We start from the raw sequence: 18,944 nt of genomic DNA, 5'->3' as shown, positions 1-18,944 counted from the left end.
TAAGTCATCGATAATCTGCAAGGTCAACGACCATCGGAAAAGGAATCTGCTGGAGAAGGATTATGTTTTGATCCTTTGTCCTTGTCTTTTTAGTTTAAAGAACATGCTTCCCAGACTAATAAACTGTGACCCCGCTCCCTTCTGTTTTTGTATATAAAGCTCTGTCAACTTCTTTCGTATGAACTTCAAAATATAGAATAAACTACGAATGTATTTGTTCAAAGTCTCGTTTTCACTTACTTTCTTACATGGATTTTATGATAGATGTAATAAAATCCACGTAAGAAGGCAAGTGAAACCCAGGGCTTGGAACAAGTACTTTCGTACTCTATTGTACATTTTCAAGTTCACACTGAGTACAAAAATTGAGATGATATGGGCATCTGTTGAGGATGGATGACGAGGAGGGAGTGAAGAAGGCTTGGGATGGAAGAACCTGTTAGAAGAAGAAGATCGAGAGGGAGATAAAGAATTATTAGATGAAGAGATAAAGTGAAGGAAGATATAGAGAGAAGAGGTTTTGTAGAGCATGATGCCTTTCATACAAGGCAGTGGAGAAAACGCATCAGGCAACCGACCCCTTGATGAAAGGATAACGTGGGAAAGGAAAAAAGAGATATGGGTGCAAATGCTGAAGGTGAGTGTTAGCTCGGGGAAAATATGGATCGGAGAGAAAGTGGAGGAATGCAGCAGAATATTGATAAAATCAAAGCCTCTATACGCATGCCAAACTAGAGAACATATAGACTATGGCGGCCAAATACAGTTATAGGATTTGCATGAAAGGGAAGAAGGAAGTCATAGAAATTAATCTGAGTCAGGAAAGATTACGAGGAATAAGGTTTAACTGAGAGAGGAATGGAAAGGAAACGAAGTAGAGGCGATATGAGTGAAGTGGCTCAACCACAGAGGACTAAACACTGACTGACAGGGTGTGTGCTCGCAGGTATAAACGAAGCAGTTGAGATACCCCACAAGTTTATTGCTTACGAGAGTTTTTAGGAAATTTTCCAGAAGTTAAAGGACGAATGTGGTGGTGACTGCTTGCTCTCGAAGCCAGCCTCGTGTATTATTGGTCACTTTCGAAGGAAGTGACAATGATGGATAATAATAGTCTACATAATTTTCTTTATTCGGTTTTAAAAGTCTCATGATAATGAGCCGTGAGGTGACGTCACGAACATAAGCACTTCGAGACACTGTTCTCAAAATATGTTTCAAAATTTATCATATAGTAGAAAGCGCGTACTAACCCTGTAGGAATCATGGAATAAAATATGCAGTTAAAGCCAAGCACTGGGAACTATGAGGTCATTCAGTGCTGGAATGGAAATTGAGACTAGGTGGATTTGAAAGGTGTAACAGGAGGAAAACCTCAAAGCAGTTGCACTTTGAAATAATTGCTAGGAGAGGGTGACTAGCAATAGGAAAAGAGGTGCAGTAAAAGGAATGAAAGTGTTTACACTCGACGTCGGGAGGACGCTGCAAAAAACCTTTAGTATTGCCTACAGTGCACCCCATGAGGTGCACTGAAGATGCTAACCCCCTGCGGAGACTATAACCCTGTGAAAAAAATGGAGATATTTATATTTAGACCTTCGAAATAAAGAACACTTTATTTTGATACTTCAGGAATATTTATTACAGATTGTGAGAAAAAAAATGGGCCACAATTTTCCCACAAGTCTATTGTATCTCTTCTGTAACTGATGGAATAATCACGAAAGAAAGTGTAAAGAGTTAATACCTGGGGAAAGTTTATTCTCCTTTAGTCCAGTCTAACTTGACGACACTTTCATTTTACTGTGTACTACATTCCTGATTTAATATATATATCACATACATCTGGAAAGTGATGAATTATATAAATAAAGACAAAATCCACGAAGGAAAGTCTGCTAGGTAAAGGATAAGAAGCCGAAAGGCCTTGCAGAACTCCGTCATTTCTTTTTCTTTCGTGGATTCTGTCTTTATATATATATATATATATATATATATATATATATATATATATATATATAATATATATATATATATATATAGTTCACAACTTTCCTTTTCACTACAGATCATTCCATACTCGTCGTTGTGAATCTTGCTACTTCTTTCGTGAGAGTTTCCGCGTTTATTATCTTAACTTCTTTACAAGATAAAATATTACATTCAGTGTATGGCTAACAAAAAGGCTCTACTTAAAAGATTTTCTGTTTATCCTTTAAAATGTTCACCCACAAAAGCCTCTTGGAATCATATATATATTAATCTATATATATAATATATACTATAAATATATAATTATATTACTATAGATATCTATATATATATATTATATCATATATATATTGTGTTTCTCCTTCTACCCCATGAAATTCACAAGTCGTGTTTTCGTTTTTCTTTATCTTGGAGTGCTGCATGTTATTTTTACTTTATTTATTCCCATCACATCGTTACTTTCTCTCATAACCCTGATTCTTCTGTTTACCCCTTAGTCATCTCCTTTTTAATGTACATTCTTTTCGATTTCTATGATAACCTGTCTCATATTTACCTTTCAAGCTTTTTTCATATAATGTTTCAGTATTTCTACGGTATTTCAACTGACTACATATCGAATTCCATTTCTTCTGTAGTCATTAAAATGTTTCCTGCTTAACAAATCTGTTCATAGCTGGTGTTACATTCTGATTGTCATCTTTTAGCCCCAATGTGGTGTATTTAATAGTTTTGTGATTCTGCACTGTACCTCTTCTAATTCCTCCATTTCGCTTTCCCATACTTCTTCCCACGTTCCTACATAGGAAAAGATGGTACAAACAATCGCTCGTCTTACTTGTATTATTACAGTCTTCATTGCTCCCAAATACTAATACGAACTAAATACGTTATCTGTCTTTTGGATAAATTTATCTCTATTTATATCTAATCTTCCTATATTTACTTGTTATCTTACAGTTACTCTGATATTCCTTTACCAGTCTGCAACGTCTTTTTCTCTTTATCACACCTCCATCTTTCATTCGAGAAACTTTAAAACTACATTTGTTTTCTTATGTAAATATCACACACGCACAGAGGCACACCATACTAAGTTTCATACCAAACCAGCCAAATTTCCTTACACAATACAATTTTAAACATAATGTTTACTTTTCAACAACAAAAATAAATAATAAATACAAAACTTTAAGAATAATCTTGATATTTAAATACTTTTGTTCATGTTTTTACCAACTTTTGTTTTTGTTTTTATGTTCATCTCCAAGGGGCTGGTACCAAACACGGGGTCCATTTTGCCCGTAAATTGCTAGGTAGTTGCTGAACCAGATGGGCGCGGTAGCCTCTAGTAGTTTTCAGTTTTATTGTACAGCAGTACAATGAGATGATACAAAAAATTTTGTCTTTTGTTTGTGTTACATTCATCCCTCAGGGGCTGTTGCTAAACTTATCCCCGGTAGGGCTTTTCTGTAGAATGATCACAGAATATTGGCCTAGACACTTTATTGTAAGGAAGTTATGGAAGTTTATTTCTCCATGTTATGGTTTATTGGTGATCATACATAAGGACAGAATATAAATAACTGTTAAGTGTAGGAGCAAAATGGGTATTGCAGGATGTATTTGAAGTGGATTAATTTTGATAAATTGTGATATTAAGGGCGCCGGCCAGCTAATGCCATTTTTTAAGGACAAGAATTTGACATTCATATCACTTAATAAGGTGACTTGGGACATCAAACTGCATGTGATTTTTGCCTCTGACCTTCGGTTTTGTAACGCCAGTGCGATTTATCTGGAAAAGTAACCATTTTTCATGAAATTCACAAGTCGTGTTTTCGTTTTTCTTTATCTTGGAGTGCTGCATGTTATTTTTACTTTATTTATTCCCATCACATCGTTACTTTCTCTCATAACCCTGATTCTTCTGTTTACCCCTTAGTCATCTCCTTTTTAATGTACATTCTTTTCGATTTCTATGATAACCTGTCTCATATTTAACTTTCAAGCTTTTTTCATATAATGTTTCAGTATTTCTACGGTATTTCAACTGACTACATATCGAATTCCATTTCTTCTGTAGTCATTAAAATGTTTCCTGCTTAACAAATCTGTTCATAGCTGGTGTTACATTCTGATTGTCATCTTTTAGCCCCAATGTGGTGTATTTAATAGTTTTGTGATTCTGCACTGTACCTCTTCTAATTCCTCCATTTCGCTTTCCCATACTTCTTCCCACGTTCCTACATAGGAAAAGATGGTACAACAACGCATCGTCTACTTTATTATTCAGTCTTCATTGCTCCCAAACACTAACACGAACTAAATACGTTATCTGTCTTTTGGATAAATTTATCTCTATTTATATCTAATCTTCCTATATTTACTTGTTATCTTACAGTTACTCTGATATTCCTTTACCAGTCTGCAACGTCTTTTTCTCTTTATCACACCTCCATCTTTCATTCGAGAAACTTTAAAACTACATTTGTTTTCTTATGTAAATATCACACACGCACAGAGGCACACCATACTAAGTTTCATACCAAACCAGCCAAATTTCCTTACACAATACAATTTTAAACATAATGTTTACTTTTCAACAACAAAAATAAATAATAAATACAAAACTTTAAGAATAATCTTGACCTTAACATCCTTTAAAATGATATACCGAAAAGCAGAACGAAGATTTTCTTAAGAACAAACTTTCTTAATCTCATCAAGATACCATTATCTCATGAAAGAGAATGCTCTTACATGAACCTAAAAATTCAGTCAGTCGCTGCCCTTTATATATATAGTACTCATTTTAGTAGAACGTGATCATCATGTATCAAAATCATATGCTTATAATACCAGCGTAAAATCGTAGTTTAAAATTTTTAAAAATTTTCGTGCTTCTAAAGGTAACCGTATTAGTTTTGGCTTAAATCGCAGACATTAACATTCGGCGATAAAACGAATGAAAAAAGAACGGCGTTTTGTTACTACGTAGGACATAGGAGGGAAGTTTGTTTATTTGAATTTTGGCGGGGCTCTAACAGAGTCATCTATTGGTGACAGAGGAAACTATATCCTCTGTTTACATTTGCGATTTGGCGAGTTCTTAATGCGCTTGAGGAAACAGATTGTGTTTTCTGGGTGGGGAGGTAATAAATTTTCTTATGATTACCATAAATTATACTGATAATTATATGTCTGTTTTTTTAATGTTTACAATAGCGTTGTATTGCCTAGTAAAAATCCTCGAAAATAAAAGAGGGCGAATAATATCAATTTTTCACTATCGCCATCTGTTGACGTCCCGTCGAACTAAGAAGAAAGGAGCGGTGTTGGGGCACGTTTTCGCGCCATATTACCTTTGGATAGTGATATTTTAGATGAATTCGGACCCCGCCCCGCGTCATTTTGATATGTGATCTTACGTCGCAGCAAACACAAAGGACAGACGCTACAATTTTCACGGAAAAGGGTGAGTTGGCGGCGAGAAAGTTGAATACGACGGTGGTGACACTTGTGGTGGTGATCGTCAGAGCCATCTCTTGCACAACAAAACTATTAATACGGAACATCCTTCGCCCGTTCCTTGAACCCTGCTACTTAAACCCTCAGTCCGCTACTTTTCCCCAACGAATAAATGTCGGTCCTCGCGAATGACGACCGGGGAACTACATCATTTAGGGGCTCATTTTCGACAAATGACGATGAGAGAAAGTTAGGGCGAGATGAGGCAGCTGCTGGTGGTGGTGCTGCTTCGGGAAACCTCCGTTCCTTGAACCCTTCTACTTTTAAACCTTCAGTTTGCTCCTTTTCCCTAACGAATAAAAAGTGTCCTCGCAAATGATGGCTACTAAAGTGTCGCCTTTGTGGCTCAATTTCCAGCAAATAACGACCAAAGAAAGTCGGGGCGAGATGAAGCTGCAACTGCCTTTTGGGTCGTCCGTACCTTGAACCCTTCTACTTATAAACCTTCACTCTGCTCCTTTTCCTTTATGAATAAATGATGGTCTTTGCAAATGGTTGCTATGGAAATAAACCATTTGGGGCTTCATTTACGGCAATTGACGATTATATAGAAAATAGGGCGAGATGAGGCATCTTCAGCTTCGGTTTAGCAGGACGATTTGCTTGGGACGAAATGGGTTTACAATTAGGTACTTCTAATCTCGAGTCTTTTCTCACAATTTGAGTTCCTGCTGTATGAAAATGGTCGAGAGGTTTATTTAAATTATATATTTCAGTCCAGAATTGTTCCTCCCGTTGGGCCGAGGAAAAATGCGCACGATTTATGTGACATTCTGTTGTTTTTTTAAGGGGGGGGGGGTTGGTTATTGTTTACGGAATTGGCTTACCGTTGCAAAATTCTCTCCTTCGAAGGATGATGATGGAGGAGGCATTTCGTCATTAGAAGCTTCTGGTCTTTGCCTTTTAACGATGCCTGTGGGTTTAGTACTGTTATCGAGTTGATACAGAACCAAGCTTTTTGTATTCATTTTGTTTATTAAGGGTCGTAGGCAGTTTATTGCAGGTTGGACTACCCTTGGATGAGAGTTTGATTTAGGGACTCCAATACTGTAGCTATTTTCGCCCTTGGTTTGTTTTGGTAAGACTAAACTAGGCCGGTATTTTGTGAATTTCGTAATATACATTTCAGACTTAAGCCAGTCTTGTTAATTTGGTATTTGTACAGTTAATTTTGTTTATGAAGACCTTAGTCTAGCTACAGGGAGTCTGGTTTATCAACTGAAATTATATTTTTCACCCCCTGGTTTACTACCTACCTATTTGTGTGCGCCTAGAGTAGGCTTGTCGCTGGTGAAATTCCTTTTACATTTCACACTTGAACTGATGAGTGAGGTAACTTTTAATTTTTACAGGATTAGGGTTTAATCTGAGTATTTTATGTGGTGCTAGGCTAGGTTATTTTATTAATTTAGCTATCAGTGTTGAGCTACTAGGCCTGATTGGCCTCATTTTGATGACCAGGCAAACTCCAGGTTGTCCCAATTCACTGAAGGGCAAGTAAAGTTAAACCTATCAAGGGTTACTGTTAACATTTGTATGCCAGCTAAACAGTCAAATAATCACACCCTACTATAGGCTAGGCTGAGGCGCATTTAAAAATTTTGGCAATTACCAGCTTATTTGCTGAACCAGAGCATGTCTAGTGGCCAGTTCTGTAAAATCAAAGTCAGCCCCTCTATCACAGGACAGGTAATCCTACAGAAGAGCTCTACATGGAGATGGCTTATCGTTTATTAACAAATTCCTACCTGATTCCTGCCATTTGCCAACAGGAATATACCTATTCTGCCTTATGTTTGTCTTCTTTTATGATATTTAAATACTTTTGTTCATGTTTTTACCAACTTTTGTTTTTGTTTTTATGTTCATCTCCAAGGGGCTGGTACCAAACACGGGGTCCATTTTGCCCGTAAATTGCTAGGTAGTTGCTGAACCAGATGGGCGCGGTAGCCTCTAGTAGTTTTCAGTTTTATTGTACAGCAGTACAATGAGATGATACAAAAAATTTTGTCTTTTGTTTGTGTTACATTCATCCCTCAGGGGCTGTTGCTAAACTTATCCCCGGTAGGGCTTTTCTGTAGAATGATCACAGAATATTGGCCTAGACACTTTATTGTAAGGAAGTTATGGAAGTTTATTTCTCCATGTTATGGTTTATTGGTGATCATACATAAGGACAGAATATAAATAACTGTTAACCCCTTCAGCACTGGGACGTACACATGTACGTCTTTTACGGTACAGTAATAAAAGACCGGGACGTACGCGTGTACGTCTTTCATCCCTCCTCGAAAAGCAAAGCGTTTTCTTTAGCTTGGATGGTTTCCAGACACAGTATTGTGTACGAGAGAGGTGCTGAAGCTCCACCCACAATTCATTCTAACCAATGAGCGTCCGATGGACGTCGTGACGTCATTTTCATATGGGATATTAGGAGGGGTACTGGCCAACATATACCAGTGCGCCTCAGGCTATTATCTGAGAAGGATGATTACGATTTTGTCCGTAAACCATGTAGATTTGAATTCCAAATCTTTTTCCCCTTTTGATTGCAGTTATTTTTTTTTTTTTTTTTGTTTTTTTTTCAGTATCATGTCAGATGAGTGTTTCAGAGTCAGGGTCTGAGTACCTGCCAAATCTATCAGATGATGATTATAGTGATAATTTTTTAGAGGTTGACAGTGACAACGAGTGTTGGAAGACATTGAAACCTTTTGTCGATGAAGGCTGGCAGTTTCATAACTGATCCATCTTATGACTTGCGCCCAGACCCACCCCCCCCTGATTCACGGAGGGTGGCAATGGGATTCCTGCTTATACACCAGATTTCATCTGCTTACGTGATGCATTTTTTTTCCTTTTTTGTGGTGATGTAATTGACAAATTGTGTGAATGGATGAATGCTCGGGCAGAGTAGTACTTTCATTCAACAGGAAAGCGTAAGGTGAAAGGACTTCTATGGAGGCCTGTTACTTGTGATGAGATGTATTTTTTATAGCTTGCAAATGATAATGGGGGTGAATAAACTGCCCCATATGTATATACGTATTGGTCACGAGATGCTGTTGCTTTTTTATCATTATTATTATTATTATTACTATTATTACTGTTTTATTATTATTATTATTATTATTATTACCAGCTGCCTAAACATTCATTGATGTATATGCTGTTTCTGTATGAAACCTAGGAATAACTGTTTCAGTAAGAAAACTAGTACTGCTATTACCACTACTACTATTTTACTACTACTTTACTACTTTTTCTGCTACTTTATTTCTATTACTTTACTGCTATTTCTACTACTTTATAACAGTTCCTACTTCTGCAATTACTTTTTCTACTAAATATTCCTATTTTTTCCGATATTCTTACTATATTTTTTGTAATTTTTTGACAATGGGGTAAAAAATATTCATTGATATCCATACACACAATGTTTTCACATAAGAATATGAAGGAAAAATATGAATAACATAAAATTTAGTGGGAGCAAGTAATGATTGATACTCGCGGTCGACAGGGGGTCTCATGCGGTATGCAAGCATTAGCAGCAATGTAGCAGGCCAGTGGCGAAGGGGTTAAGTGTAGGAGCAAAATGGGTATTGCAGGATGTATTTGAAGTGGATTAATTTTGATAAATTGTGATATTAAGGGCGCCGGCCAGCTAATGCCATTTTTTAAGGACAAGAATTTGACATTCATATCTCTTAATAAGGTGACTTGGGACATCAAACTGCATGTGATTTTTGCCTCTGACCTTCGGTTTTGTAACGCCAGTGCGATTTATCTGGAAAAGTAACCATTTTTCAAATTCTATCTCCTCCCTTGATACTTAATATTGAGATCTGGGATTACTGCCATATAGAGATCTGATGTAGACCTCTAATTAACTGTAGAGTTTTTTTTCTAAAAGTAATTTTTTTTTGCTAGATATGAATTTTTTCATTATAAAAAAATAAACCCTATAAATCAGGAAAAAATGTAGAAAAAAGAAACAAAAATTAGATATAAGGGGAAGATTCTATAGTTCTATAATGTCTTTCTAAGTTATATTCAAAATTTCAATGCTATAGCTTTAAGGGAGAAGATAGAATTTGAAGGTCAATAAATATAGTTTGTTCCGATACGTAATACAAACCCTCGGTCCTTTAACAATAGGAAGGTAACTAGCGGCAGCTGGGACGGTCGTAAGCTTCGAACAAGGGGAGAACGGTAGTTAACTGCTTGTCGGTCGTGCGCGCGCCCGCGCGCCCGGGCGGTGAAGAATCACTTTGCTTTCGGCCGGTGTGACAGGACGTTGTTCGTCATCGCTCTGCCCGCTATTTTCGTCGTGTGCTTTGGATGTTACAATTTCTTCTGACTGGTTTGTTTGTGGTCTTGAATGAAATTGTAAGTACTCTGTTTTCATTTTTTCATTGAGTGAAGATTAATTAATCATGGATCAAGAAGAGCTTTCGCCGCGCCCACCAGCTGCCCGTAGAGTGTGTCCCGGGCTGGAGGGGCGTAAATGCGGCGGATTCCGCTCTTTACCCAGATATCTTGATCCTCATGAGTTATGTTTTTTCGGGTGTCTCGGGGGCGAGAGTGCTCCCGAAGCCGAAACCAATTGTAATGTCTGTGTAAATTGGTACCAGAGGCGCAGTGCGGTGCTGTACGAGGGTAGGAAGAGGCGTAGGTCGACCAAGGAGTCGTCGGAAAGCTCTCCAGCGACTCCTTTGGTGACAGATACCTCGTTCATCCCTGCCTCCAGCTCAGCCCCCACGATTTGCGCCTTCCCCTGCGGGGGGGGTTTCGGAGTCCTTCTCCTCACTCGATCCGTCGAGTGTGGAGGAGGGTGCCCGATACCCGGATGTGCAATTGTATTCGGGGTCTTCCGTCCGCTCTGGGTGGGGTTCGTCCTCCCCCAGGCGTGATGGGTGCCCCTCTAACTGACCCGACTGTTCCTCCCTCAGGTGTGCCTTCTGTGAGTGACGACCTTGGACAGGTGTGGGCGTCGTTGGGACTGCAGGGCGCCCCCAGTATCCAGGGCTTGATTCAACGGCTAGCGGGGTCGGCAGTGGTAACTCATGGTGTGGTTACAACAACGACCAATACTGTGTCAACACCAGCGTACGCCGCCCCTCCTCATGTGGTGTATACGCAACACATTGCGTCAGTGACTCCAACGGCGTCATTCAAATGCCGATCGCTGCGTACCTAAGAGGGGCGTGCCGCCGCCACTGGGTTTTATGTGCTGCCGACGCCCGACTTTCGCTGCCCCAAAAGTTCGCCCTGGATCTACCGCCCGTCCCAATGATGAGTTTGGCCGAGATGGAGAGGCCTGTGACGCCGGACTATGCTGCCGTACCTGCCGTACCTGCAGCGAGTGTTGCTGGCCCAGCCCCTCGCGCCGCTCCTACGAAGCGCGCGGTGCGGGACTCTAATGTTGATGTTGCTGCTGGTGCTGGTCCTGCTGGTGCTGGTCCTATTGGTGCTGGTCCTGCTGCTGCTGGTCCTGCTGGTGCTGGTCCTGCTGGTGCTGGTCCTGATGGTGCTGGTCCTGCTGCTGATGTTCCTGCCGCTCCTGCCGTGCCTGCCCCTGCCCACGTCGCGTCTCGTCATGGAGGTGCTGCACCGGTCTCAGGTCTTTCCGGACAGGATCAGTCGGGGCGTGTTGCTTCGGCAATTGGCCCGACTTTTCCGTGGATGGAAGACCTGACGTCCGTCCTGAGAGAGCTGACGAAGAAGAGGAAGAAGAAGAGGAAGATGTCGTCGTCGTCTTCATCGTCTTCTTCGTCGTCTGTTGCCGCCTCTTCCCCTTCGACTTCTAAGGCTTCCAAGCCGAAGAAGAAGAAGGCTGCCTCCTCCCCCCCTAAGAAGGCTCCTACGGGACCTTCGAAGGGCCCGTCTCGCTCTGGGCGTGACGGGGGGTGCTTTCTGCTGGTCCTCCTGTTCCCTCGGGAACGGGGCCCGTCTCCTCTTCTGAGAAGAAGAAGAAGACGGGGACCCAAGGATGTGCTGGCTACTGCCGGTACATCCGCGCCTGGTCTTAGTAGCACTGCTGCTAAGTCAGGTACCGGCTCGACTTCTCGCTCGCGAGAAGGTCCGAGTGTACGGTCTCCTTCGGGCGACCGTGCAGCCAACGTCAAGACGCCTGAGCTTGCTCACCGTCACGACAGAGGCACGGAGCAGAAGACTGTCGAGAGTCGCGCAAGTGACGCTCGCCAGGCCAGCGGCCGCTCTCGTAGCGACCAGCCGGTACCTCGGGTTGACGTGACGGTCTCTGACCGGCCACGGGTTGAGGCTGAGAAGAGGTCCCCTCGACCCAACGGCACCAGCTTCGGCTGGTACCAGCGGTTTGACGTGCCGTGAGGACGCTCACCGGTCTCACCGCGGAAAGCGAGCTCTGCAGATCACCTGACCGCCGCTCCCACAGGGACCGGACGGAGACGGTGGCCAGCAGCAGCATCGTTCTGACGCACGAGATCGGGGTCGACGTGCTCAGTCGAGCCGCTCGCCACAGGTGAGCGGCACGACCAGGCCTGCAGTACGATCCCCACCGCGGGTTGGTGATCGGCTACAGCCCCCCACGTACGCTGGTCCTGCCAGCGAACGGGGGGGGAGCGTCAGGTCTGTCTCTCCTATACCTTCAACTTCCTCGGGCTACACCGGGAAGAGCGAGGTACCTAGGAGTGATCGTGAGAGGTGCGCCGCTCACGATCCCGCCACGACGCCGCACGAACCAGGCATGGTTTTTAGGACCAGCCAGGTCGTACGCGCAAGTGGTTGGAGGCGACCGTCAGGGGTCTGTTGCTGTTCCTCCTTCTGAAGGAGGAGGGTCTCGAGAGCTGCTCCTGTTGGAGGGACTGGACGGTCCTACTCCTCAGGACGCTGTGACTCCTGAGATCCAGAGGAACTTTGCCCAGGTTATTGCGCTGATTCGTCAGCACAACGACCTGGGGGAAGGATCGCCGCTACCACCATCTGAGCCCACGTCCCGGCTCGAGTCATTTTGGGGCCGAAGAGGGAACCCAAATTGACGGTGGGACTGCCGCGATCGGAGCTTGCAGACTCAGTCCTTGACCAGGTGGAGAATTTCGTCTCAGGACGAGAGGACTCACTTAAGTCAGGACGGTCTTCCAAGCTACTTCCTCCTCCTCTGCAGCGACAGCGGAAGTTCTACGTGCCATCAGTAGATCCAATACCGCCCAAACAGGTTAACCCGGAGCTAGCTAGGCTAACTCCAGGTGTGTCCCTGCAGCAGCTCCTGTCGGAGAACCTGTGGTTCTCGCAGCAGGAGGCATGGGCCTGGAAGCTACCGCTATGGCAGCTTTCCAGGCAGTCTCTTGGTTGGATCTGTGGTCCCTCACAGTATCCAAGGTGCGGCCGACGCCGGGGGCGCTGCCCTCGAAGACGACCCCGACTTCAGGAGACTGTGCCAGTCTGGAGGTAGGGCCATCTCCTACCTCGCCCATCAGACGGCAAACCTGTGGGCCAACTTGGTTCTCCGTCGTAGGGACGCTGTCCTTACACGAGTAGCCAAGGGGGCGGGAAGGGTTGAAGCGGTAAATGGACTACGTAACGGACCAAATGAAGAGTTCCTCCGCTCTCTTTCCTGGAGAGATGGTGGACGCTGCGGTGGAAAGACGGCGCCACTGATGACAGTGACCGTCTGGTTCACCAGGCAGTTACGAAGGTTTCTGGGCAACCTCGTACATCTGCGGCTAAGCCTAAGAGTTTAGCTAGCGCTTCCTCGGCTGCTAAGACGGCTGCTCCATCGAAGCCCCGAGGGAAAGACTCTTCCTGCTTCAACTTCTGGTAAAGGAGGCCGTAACCAGCCCTCCTCCCAGCCCTCCTTTCCCCGAGGAGGTGCTAAGGGAAGAAGTCGAAGCGAGGTGGGAAACGCTAGGGACGGGCGTTACCCCCTCACCATGCTGCCTGGAAGTGGGGGGTGGGGGGGTGCCCTGGCGAGCCATTTGGGCAACTTGGCAGCGCTACGGTGCCGAGACCTGGATAGTAGACGTCCTTCGGGAGGGATATCTACTACCCTTCGAATCTCGGCCACCCCTCACCTCCAACCCGGTCCATCTGCAGACATATGTTCTGGATCCTCAAAGGACGACGCTCTTCGGCAGGAGATCAAGACCATGCTGACCCAAACGAGCTGTAGAAAGTCGTAGTGGATCGGTCACCGGGCTTTTACAGCCGCCTTTTCTTAGTGGAAAACGGCATCGGGGGGCTGGCGCCCGGTGATAGATCTCTCTCCCTGAACCGATTTGTTCGCCAGACTCGGTTCAAGATGGAGACGGCACGTTCCGTGCTGGACTCCATCAGGGGAGAACGACTTCATGCTTTCAGTGGACCTGAAGGATGCGTATTTCCAAATAACCATCCATCAGTCCTCCAGAAAGTACCTCCGCTTCATCTTCGACGGGACGGTGTACCAATTCGGGCATTTGCTTCGGTCTCTCAACCGCCCCACAGGTGTTCACGAGAGTGTTCACGCTGGTGTGCTGCTTGGGCCTTCGCACGGGATACGTCTTCTGAGGTATCTCGACGATTGGATGGTCCTGGCGAGCTCCCGCTCGCAGTTGCTGCAGGACAGGGATCGACTCTAAAGTTTTGTCGCGATCTGGGGATCGTGATAAACTACGAGAAGTCCGATCTCGAACCCAAGCAGAAGATGAAGTACCTGGGTATGCTGATCGATACGGGTTAGCAGCCTCAAGTCCGCCCCGCAGACTTGAGGATCAGCAAATTCAGGGAGGCAGCCGGCCGGTTCCTGTCTCGGCAGGACAGGCAGCTCAGCAATGGCAAGCTCGTGATCGGCCACCTGTCGTCACTCGAGAAGTTAGTTCCTCACGGACGTCTTCACCTGCGGTCTCTCCAGTGGAGACTAAGGGAGAGTGGTCACAGGTAAAGGATCCACCTTACTTCCCCGTGGCCATCACGGAGAAGGTGAGGCAGGACTAGCCTGGTGGCTCGACGACAGGAACCTCCTTAAGAGGAGTTGCCCCTCTGCACCTCCCCCCCGGAGATGCTGCTGTTCTTTCAGACGCATCGACCGAGGGAGGGTGGGGCGCACACCTGGAGGAGTTGCTGACTGCAGGGTGTGGGACCATCACGACAAGCACCTTCACATCAATGTCCTGGAACTCAAGGCGGCGTTTTACGCTCTCCAAGAGTTCCAAGACCGCTTGATGGGACACTCAGTGGTGTGATGTGCGACAACACCACGGTAGTGGCATACGTCAACAAGCAGGGGGGCCTAGTGTCTCTTCCGCTACACCAGTTGACTGTGCAGGTGCACGAGTGGGCCACCAGGCTCACTCGATAGAGCTGTCAGCACGCTACATTCCAGGCAAGAGGAATGTAGTAGCGGACAAGCTCAGCCGTCGGGATCAGGTAATAGGGACCGAGTGGTCCCTACACCCAGAAGTGGCGGAAAGGCTCTTCAACCTGTGGGGGCGTCCAGTCATAGACCTGTTCGCCACCCGCACAAACAAAAAACTTCAAGTTTTTTTGCTCAGCCAGTGCCGGACCCATGGGCAGCTGGCACGGAGGACGCTCTTCAACACCCCTGGGACAACCTCTTCGTCTACGCCTTTCCTCCCTTTTCTCTGATTCGGAAAGTGATCAGCCGAGCGCTGGTCATCCCAATCTCAGGATGATCCTGGTGGCTCCCAAACGAACCTCCAAGCCGTTTGGTATCCGGACCTGCTGGCTCTTCTTGCAGAAGAACCGAGAGAGATGCCCCACTGGCACAACCTTCTAGCCCAGCCACACGTAGAGCGGTACCACCGAGCAGTCCAGTCCCTACAACTTCACGGCTGGCTGTTATCCACCATCTCTTGCGAACGAGAGGCTTTTCTCGCAGCGCAGCAACAGAGATGGCTGGACACGTCCAGACAGTCCTCTGCAGCTGTGTACCAGGGGAAGTGGGCCGTCTTCTGTGGTTGGTGTCGTAGACGGGGTCTATCCTCCTTCAGAGCCACTCTTCAGCAGGTAGCGGATTTCCTCGTATTTCTTCGCCGAGAGAAGCTCCTCTCAGTACCCACAGTTAAAGGATATAGAGCTGCACTGGCACTCGTCCTAAAACTGAGGGGACTGGACATCTCGAACTCGTTCGAGATCTCCTTGCTAATGAGGAGCTTCGAAAGGTCTTGCCCACCCAGGGAGCTCAGGCCACCTGAGTGGGATGTGACTCTCGTCCTTAGGAGTTTGACGAAGACCATTCGAGCCACTCCGAGAGTCGTCAGACAGGGATCTGACCCTCAAGACCCTCTTCTTGCTGGCCCTGGCATCGGCGAAGAGAGTAGGGGAACTTCATGGTCTGTCCTTCAATGTTAAACATTCCAGGGGCTGGGGATCTGTGACGCTCGATTCGTCCCGAATTCGTAGCTAAGACTCAGAATCCGTCGATCCCTGACGACAGGTTCGAGTTTTACAATCCCCTCCCTAATGGATTTCACCGACAACGATACGGATGAGATGCTGCTTTGTCCTGTGAGGGCGCTACGGCGCTATCTGAAGAGAACTCGACACCTCAGGCCTGAGTGTCGACGCCTCTTCGTTAGCATGGGGTTACCAAAGAAAGAAGTATCCAAGAAACACGCTTTCTTCTGGCTGCGTGAGGTGAGGCAGGAGAGCGTACGAGGCTGATGGTAGTGACGACATCCGTACGCTCCGACCGAGAGCCCACACGAAGTCAGAGGTATTGGACCCTCTTTGGCGTTCCGCAAGAACTTCTCCGTGGCGCAGGTCCTGAAGGCAGGTGTCTGGGCCAACCAGACTACCTTCACGTCCTTCTACCTTCGGGATATTGCCCACAAGTCCTTGGATACTTTTTCCTTGGGACCTGTGGTGGCTGCTCAACACGTTGTGTAAGCTTACCCAGCACCCGAGCAGGCAGAACAGCATCGATTCCTGGTGTGACTGTAGGAATGAATGGTTGAATGAGAGTGCGACTGGCTTCTCTTCTCCATCTTTCTCTCTCTCTACCTGTGGGCAGAGGGTCACGGTCGTCACCATGCGGTGGAAAGGAATCCGATGCAGGTTAAGCTACCAACCGAGCCCCAATCTATCCCTTTAGTTAGGGATAGAAGCAAATCCTCCACTCCTCCAACAAGGGGGAAGAGTGGATGCCTAAAAAAAAAAACCCCCCCCCTTGAGACAAACCCATAACTTTATGTTGGCTCCTGTACAGGAACAAGTTCTTGCAATGCTGGTACGAAGAGATACGCTTGCCTCTCTCTTAGTACTTGGCTCAGAGGTCTGACCATTGATCCTGCGGTGCACACCCCGATCAATCGGACAGAGGTTTGGATCCCTCCCTTGCTCTTACGACCAGGGAGGCATTCCAAGGTTGGACGAACACCAGTCTGTTCACCAAAAAGACTCAGATTCCACCCACCAAGAAGTGAGTCTTCCTATTGTTAAAGGACCGAGGGTTTGTATTACGTATCGGAACAAATGACAATTTGTCGAAAATTGCATTTTCATACAATCAACTTACCTGTCAGATATATACATAGCTAAGACTCCGTCGTCCCCGACAGAAATTCAAATTTCGCGCCACTCGCTACAGGTAGGTCAGGTGATCTACCGGCCTGCCCTGGGTGGCAGGACTAGGAACCATCCCCGTTTTCTATCATATTTTCTCTGTCGCCGGTGGTATCAACATTGTTGTTATTACCTCCTGACTTGGATTCATTTTTCAACACTTTGATCAGCGTTTTTCGACTTTTGGTGACGTATTTGGATCGTGTTTGGCATTCGCTACTGTGGACTGTTTGGAATAACTCTTTTGGATTTTTCTCAGTATGTCTGATTCTAATGTGAGTGTGAGAATGTGTGTGAATGTAGGCTGCAGGGTGAGGATACCGAAAGCTTCGGTTGATCCTCACACTGTATGCCGTAAATGTAGGGGGTGCAGTGTTCTGCTATTAACACTTGTAAGGAATGCGAGAGTTTGAATGCAGAAGAATGGAAGACTTTGACTTCTTATTTGAAGAAGTTAGAGAGGGATAGAGTTAGAAGGCTGAAAGGTGTGAATCAAGGCCTATGAGCCTTTCAATGATAATGCTAAACCCTAATACTGTAGATTCTCCCTATAAATCTCATTCTCAGAGTGTCTTTTCGGATTCGGCATCGGAAATCGCCAATCTGAAAGCGACGATTCGAGACATGAAGTCCAAGATGGCGGACTCGAAAGGTAAGGCTGGTAGTGAAAATTTTAGTGAATTTTCGTGAAGTGAACCCCTACAGTGTTGTGGAGGGGCGTTTGATCGTCCCTGCGGCGCTCCCAGGCCTAGACCTCTTCCAAGCTCACATGCCCAGAGGAGAAGGAGTCGAAAGCCTTAAGGAGGTCGGAGGGAATCCCCAACGGTCAGACGTCCCTTCAGCTAGCTTTGCTTCATGGCAGCCAGCTCAAGGGCGCTATAGAAAAAGCGTCCTTCGCGAGTGGTTTCTCGTCCTCTCCCTCTCCCTCACCTAAACGAGGGTGGAAGGAGTCGAACTTATCGAGACCGCTGAAGCGTCATATGAAGCAAGACATTGATTCTAGCCCGGAGCGCTTCTCGGATGACGCCCCGTCGGCTATTAAGAAGGCGAAGGTGGCGTCAACGTCACCTGACGCTTACGAGGAAGTACCCCTCCCCATCAGCTTCTTCCCCGAGTGATGACGAAAGGCGTCAGGCACTAGACGTAGGAGAAGCGTCAAGGAAGATCATTATGGCGGTGCAGGAACAACGTCATCTCTGTGGAGTTTTAGCGCCCCGTCGGAAGGACGTGACGCTTCCTATTAAGAAGTCTCGTCCTCTCGCACCTGCTCGGAAGTCGTCTTTTAGAAGTGAAGCGTCAAACAAGAGGAGCTTAGACGTGACGCTCCGTCCAAGATTGTGACGCCGAGTAGGAAGCCCTTAGAAAGCGAAGAAAAGCTCATCTAAACGTCAACAAGAGACGTCATACATGACGCTCGGGGAGAGCGGGTTTCTTTTTCAAGCGTCATACATGAAAGTCTCTAAAAAGCCGAGAGAAGCCGCAGGTTGTGACGCCTTCCAAGTCGATCAGAACGGGAAAAAGGAAAGACTTTCATTCCCTTAGCCCCTCTCCGATCAGGAGTTTGTCTCCCCCAGAAGAGGAAAGTTCTGAAAGGAGAACAGAAACTCAGGATTATCACGAGTTCGAACGAAACTCGGATGATGACGATCTTGGAAGAGAGGGCTTGTCCAACTATAAGGTGTTGACTACCCTGCTTCTGGAGGAATACGGAGACGAGTTGACTCCGGCTGCTCCTCCTTCTCCGCGCTCGCTCTTTTCGAGTGCGAAGGCGAAGAAGCCTTCGTCTTTTCTGAAGATGAAGCCCACCATCTCGATGAAGCGGGCTTTAAACACCTTAGACTCCTGGATGAAGTCGAAGAAAGACTTAGTCAGGACAG

General features: G+C 45.8%; 1 protein-coding gene across 3 annotated transcripts in view; it reads left to right on the top strand.

The window, feature by feature from the left end:
* Positions 1-5,288: 5,288 nt before the first annotated feature.
* LOC135201729 (sister chromatid cohesion protein PDS5 homolog B-B-like) overlaps positions 5,289-18,944 on the top strand; it is a 97,152-nt gene continuing 83,496 nt past the window's right edge. The window contains exon 1 of one of the 3 annotated variants that reach the window (XM_064230934.1): positions 5,289-5,470. Coding sequence is in view for 2 of the 3 variants with exons in the window: in XM_064230932.1 (XP_064087002.1) it covers positions 6,433-6,438 (6 nt within the window). In the remaining variant the exon portion in view is untranslated. Of the gene's footprint in view, positions 5,471-6,298; positions 6,439-18,944 lie in introns of those variants that run through there. The other 2 variants (XM_064230932.1, XM_064230933.1) reach the window with 2 other exon arrangements.

Source organism: Macrobrachium nipponense, chromosome 28 (assembly GCF_015104395.2).
Source record: "Macrobrachium nipponense isolate FS-2020 chromosome 28, ASM1510439v2, whole genome shotgun sequence".
NCBI lineage: Eukaryota > Metazoa > Arthropoda > Malacostraca > Decapoda > Palaemonidae > Macrobrachium > Macrobrachium nipponense.
The sequence above is the reverse complement of the archived record's forward strand: the minus strand, read 5'-3'. Positions and strand labels throughout refer to the sequence as shown.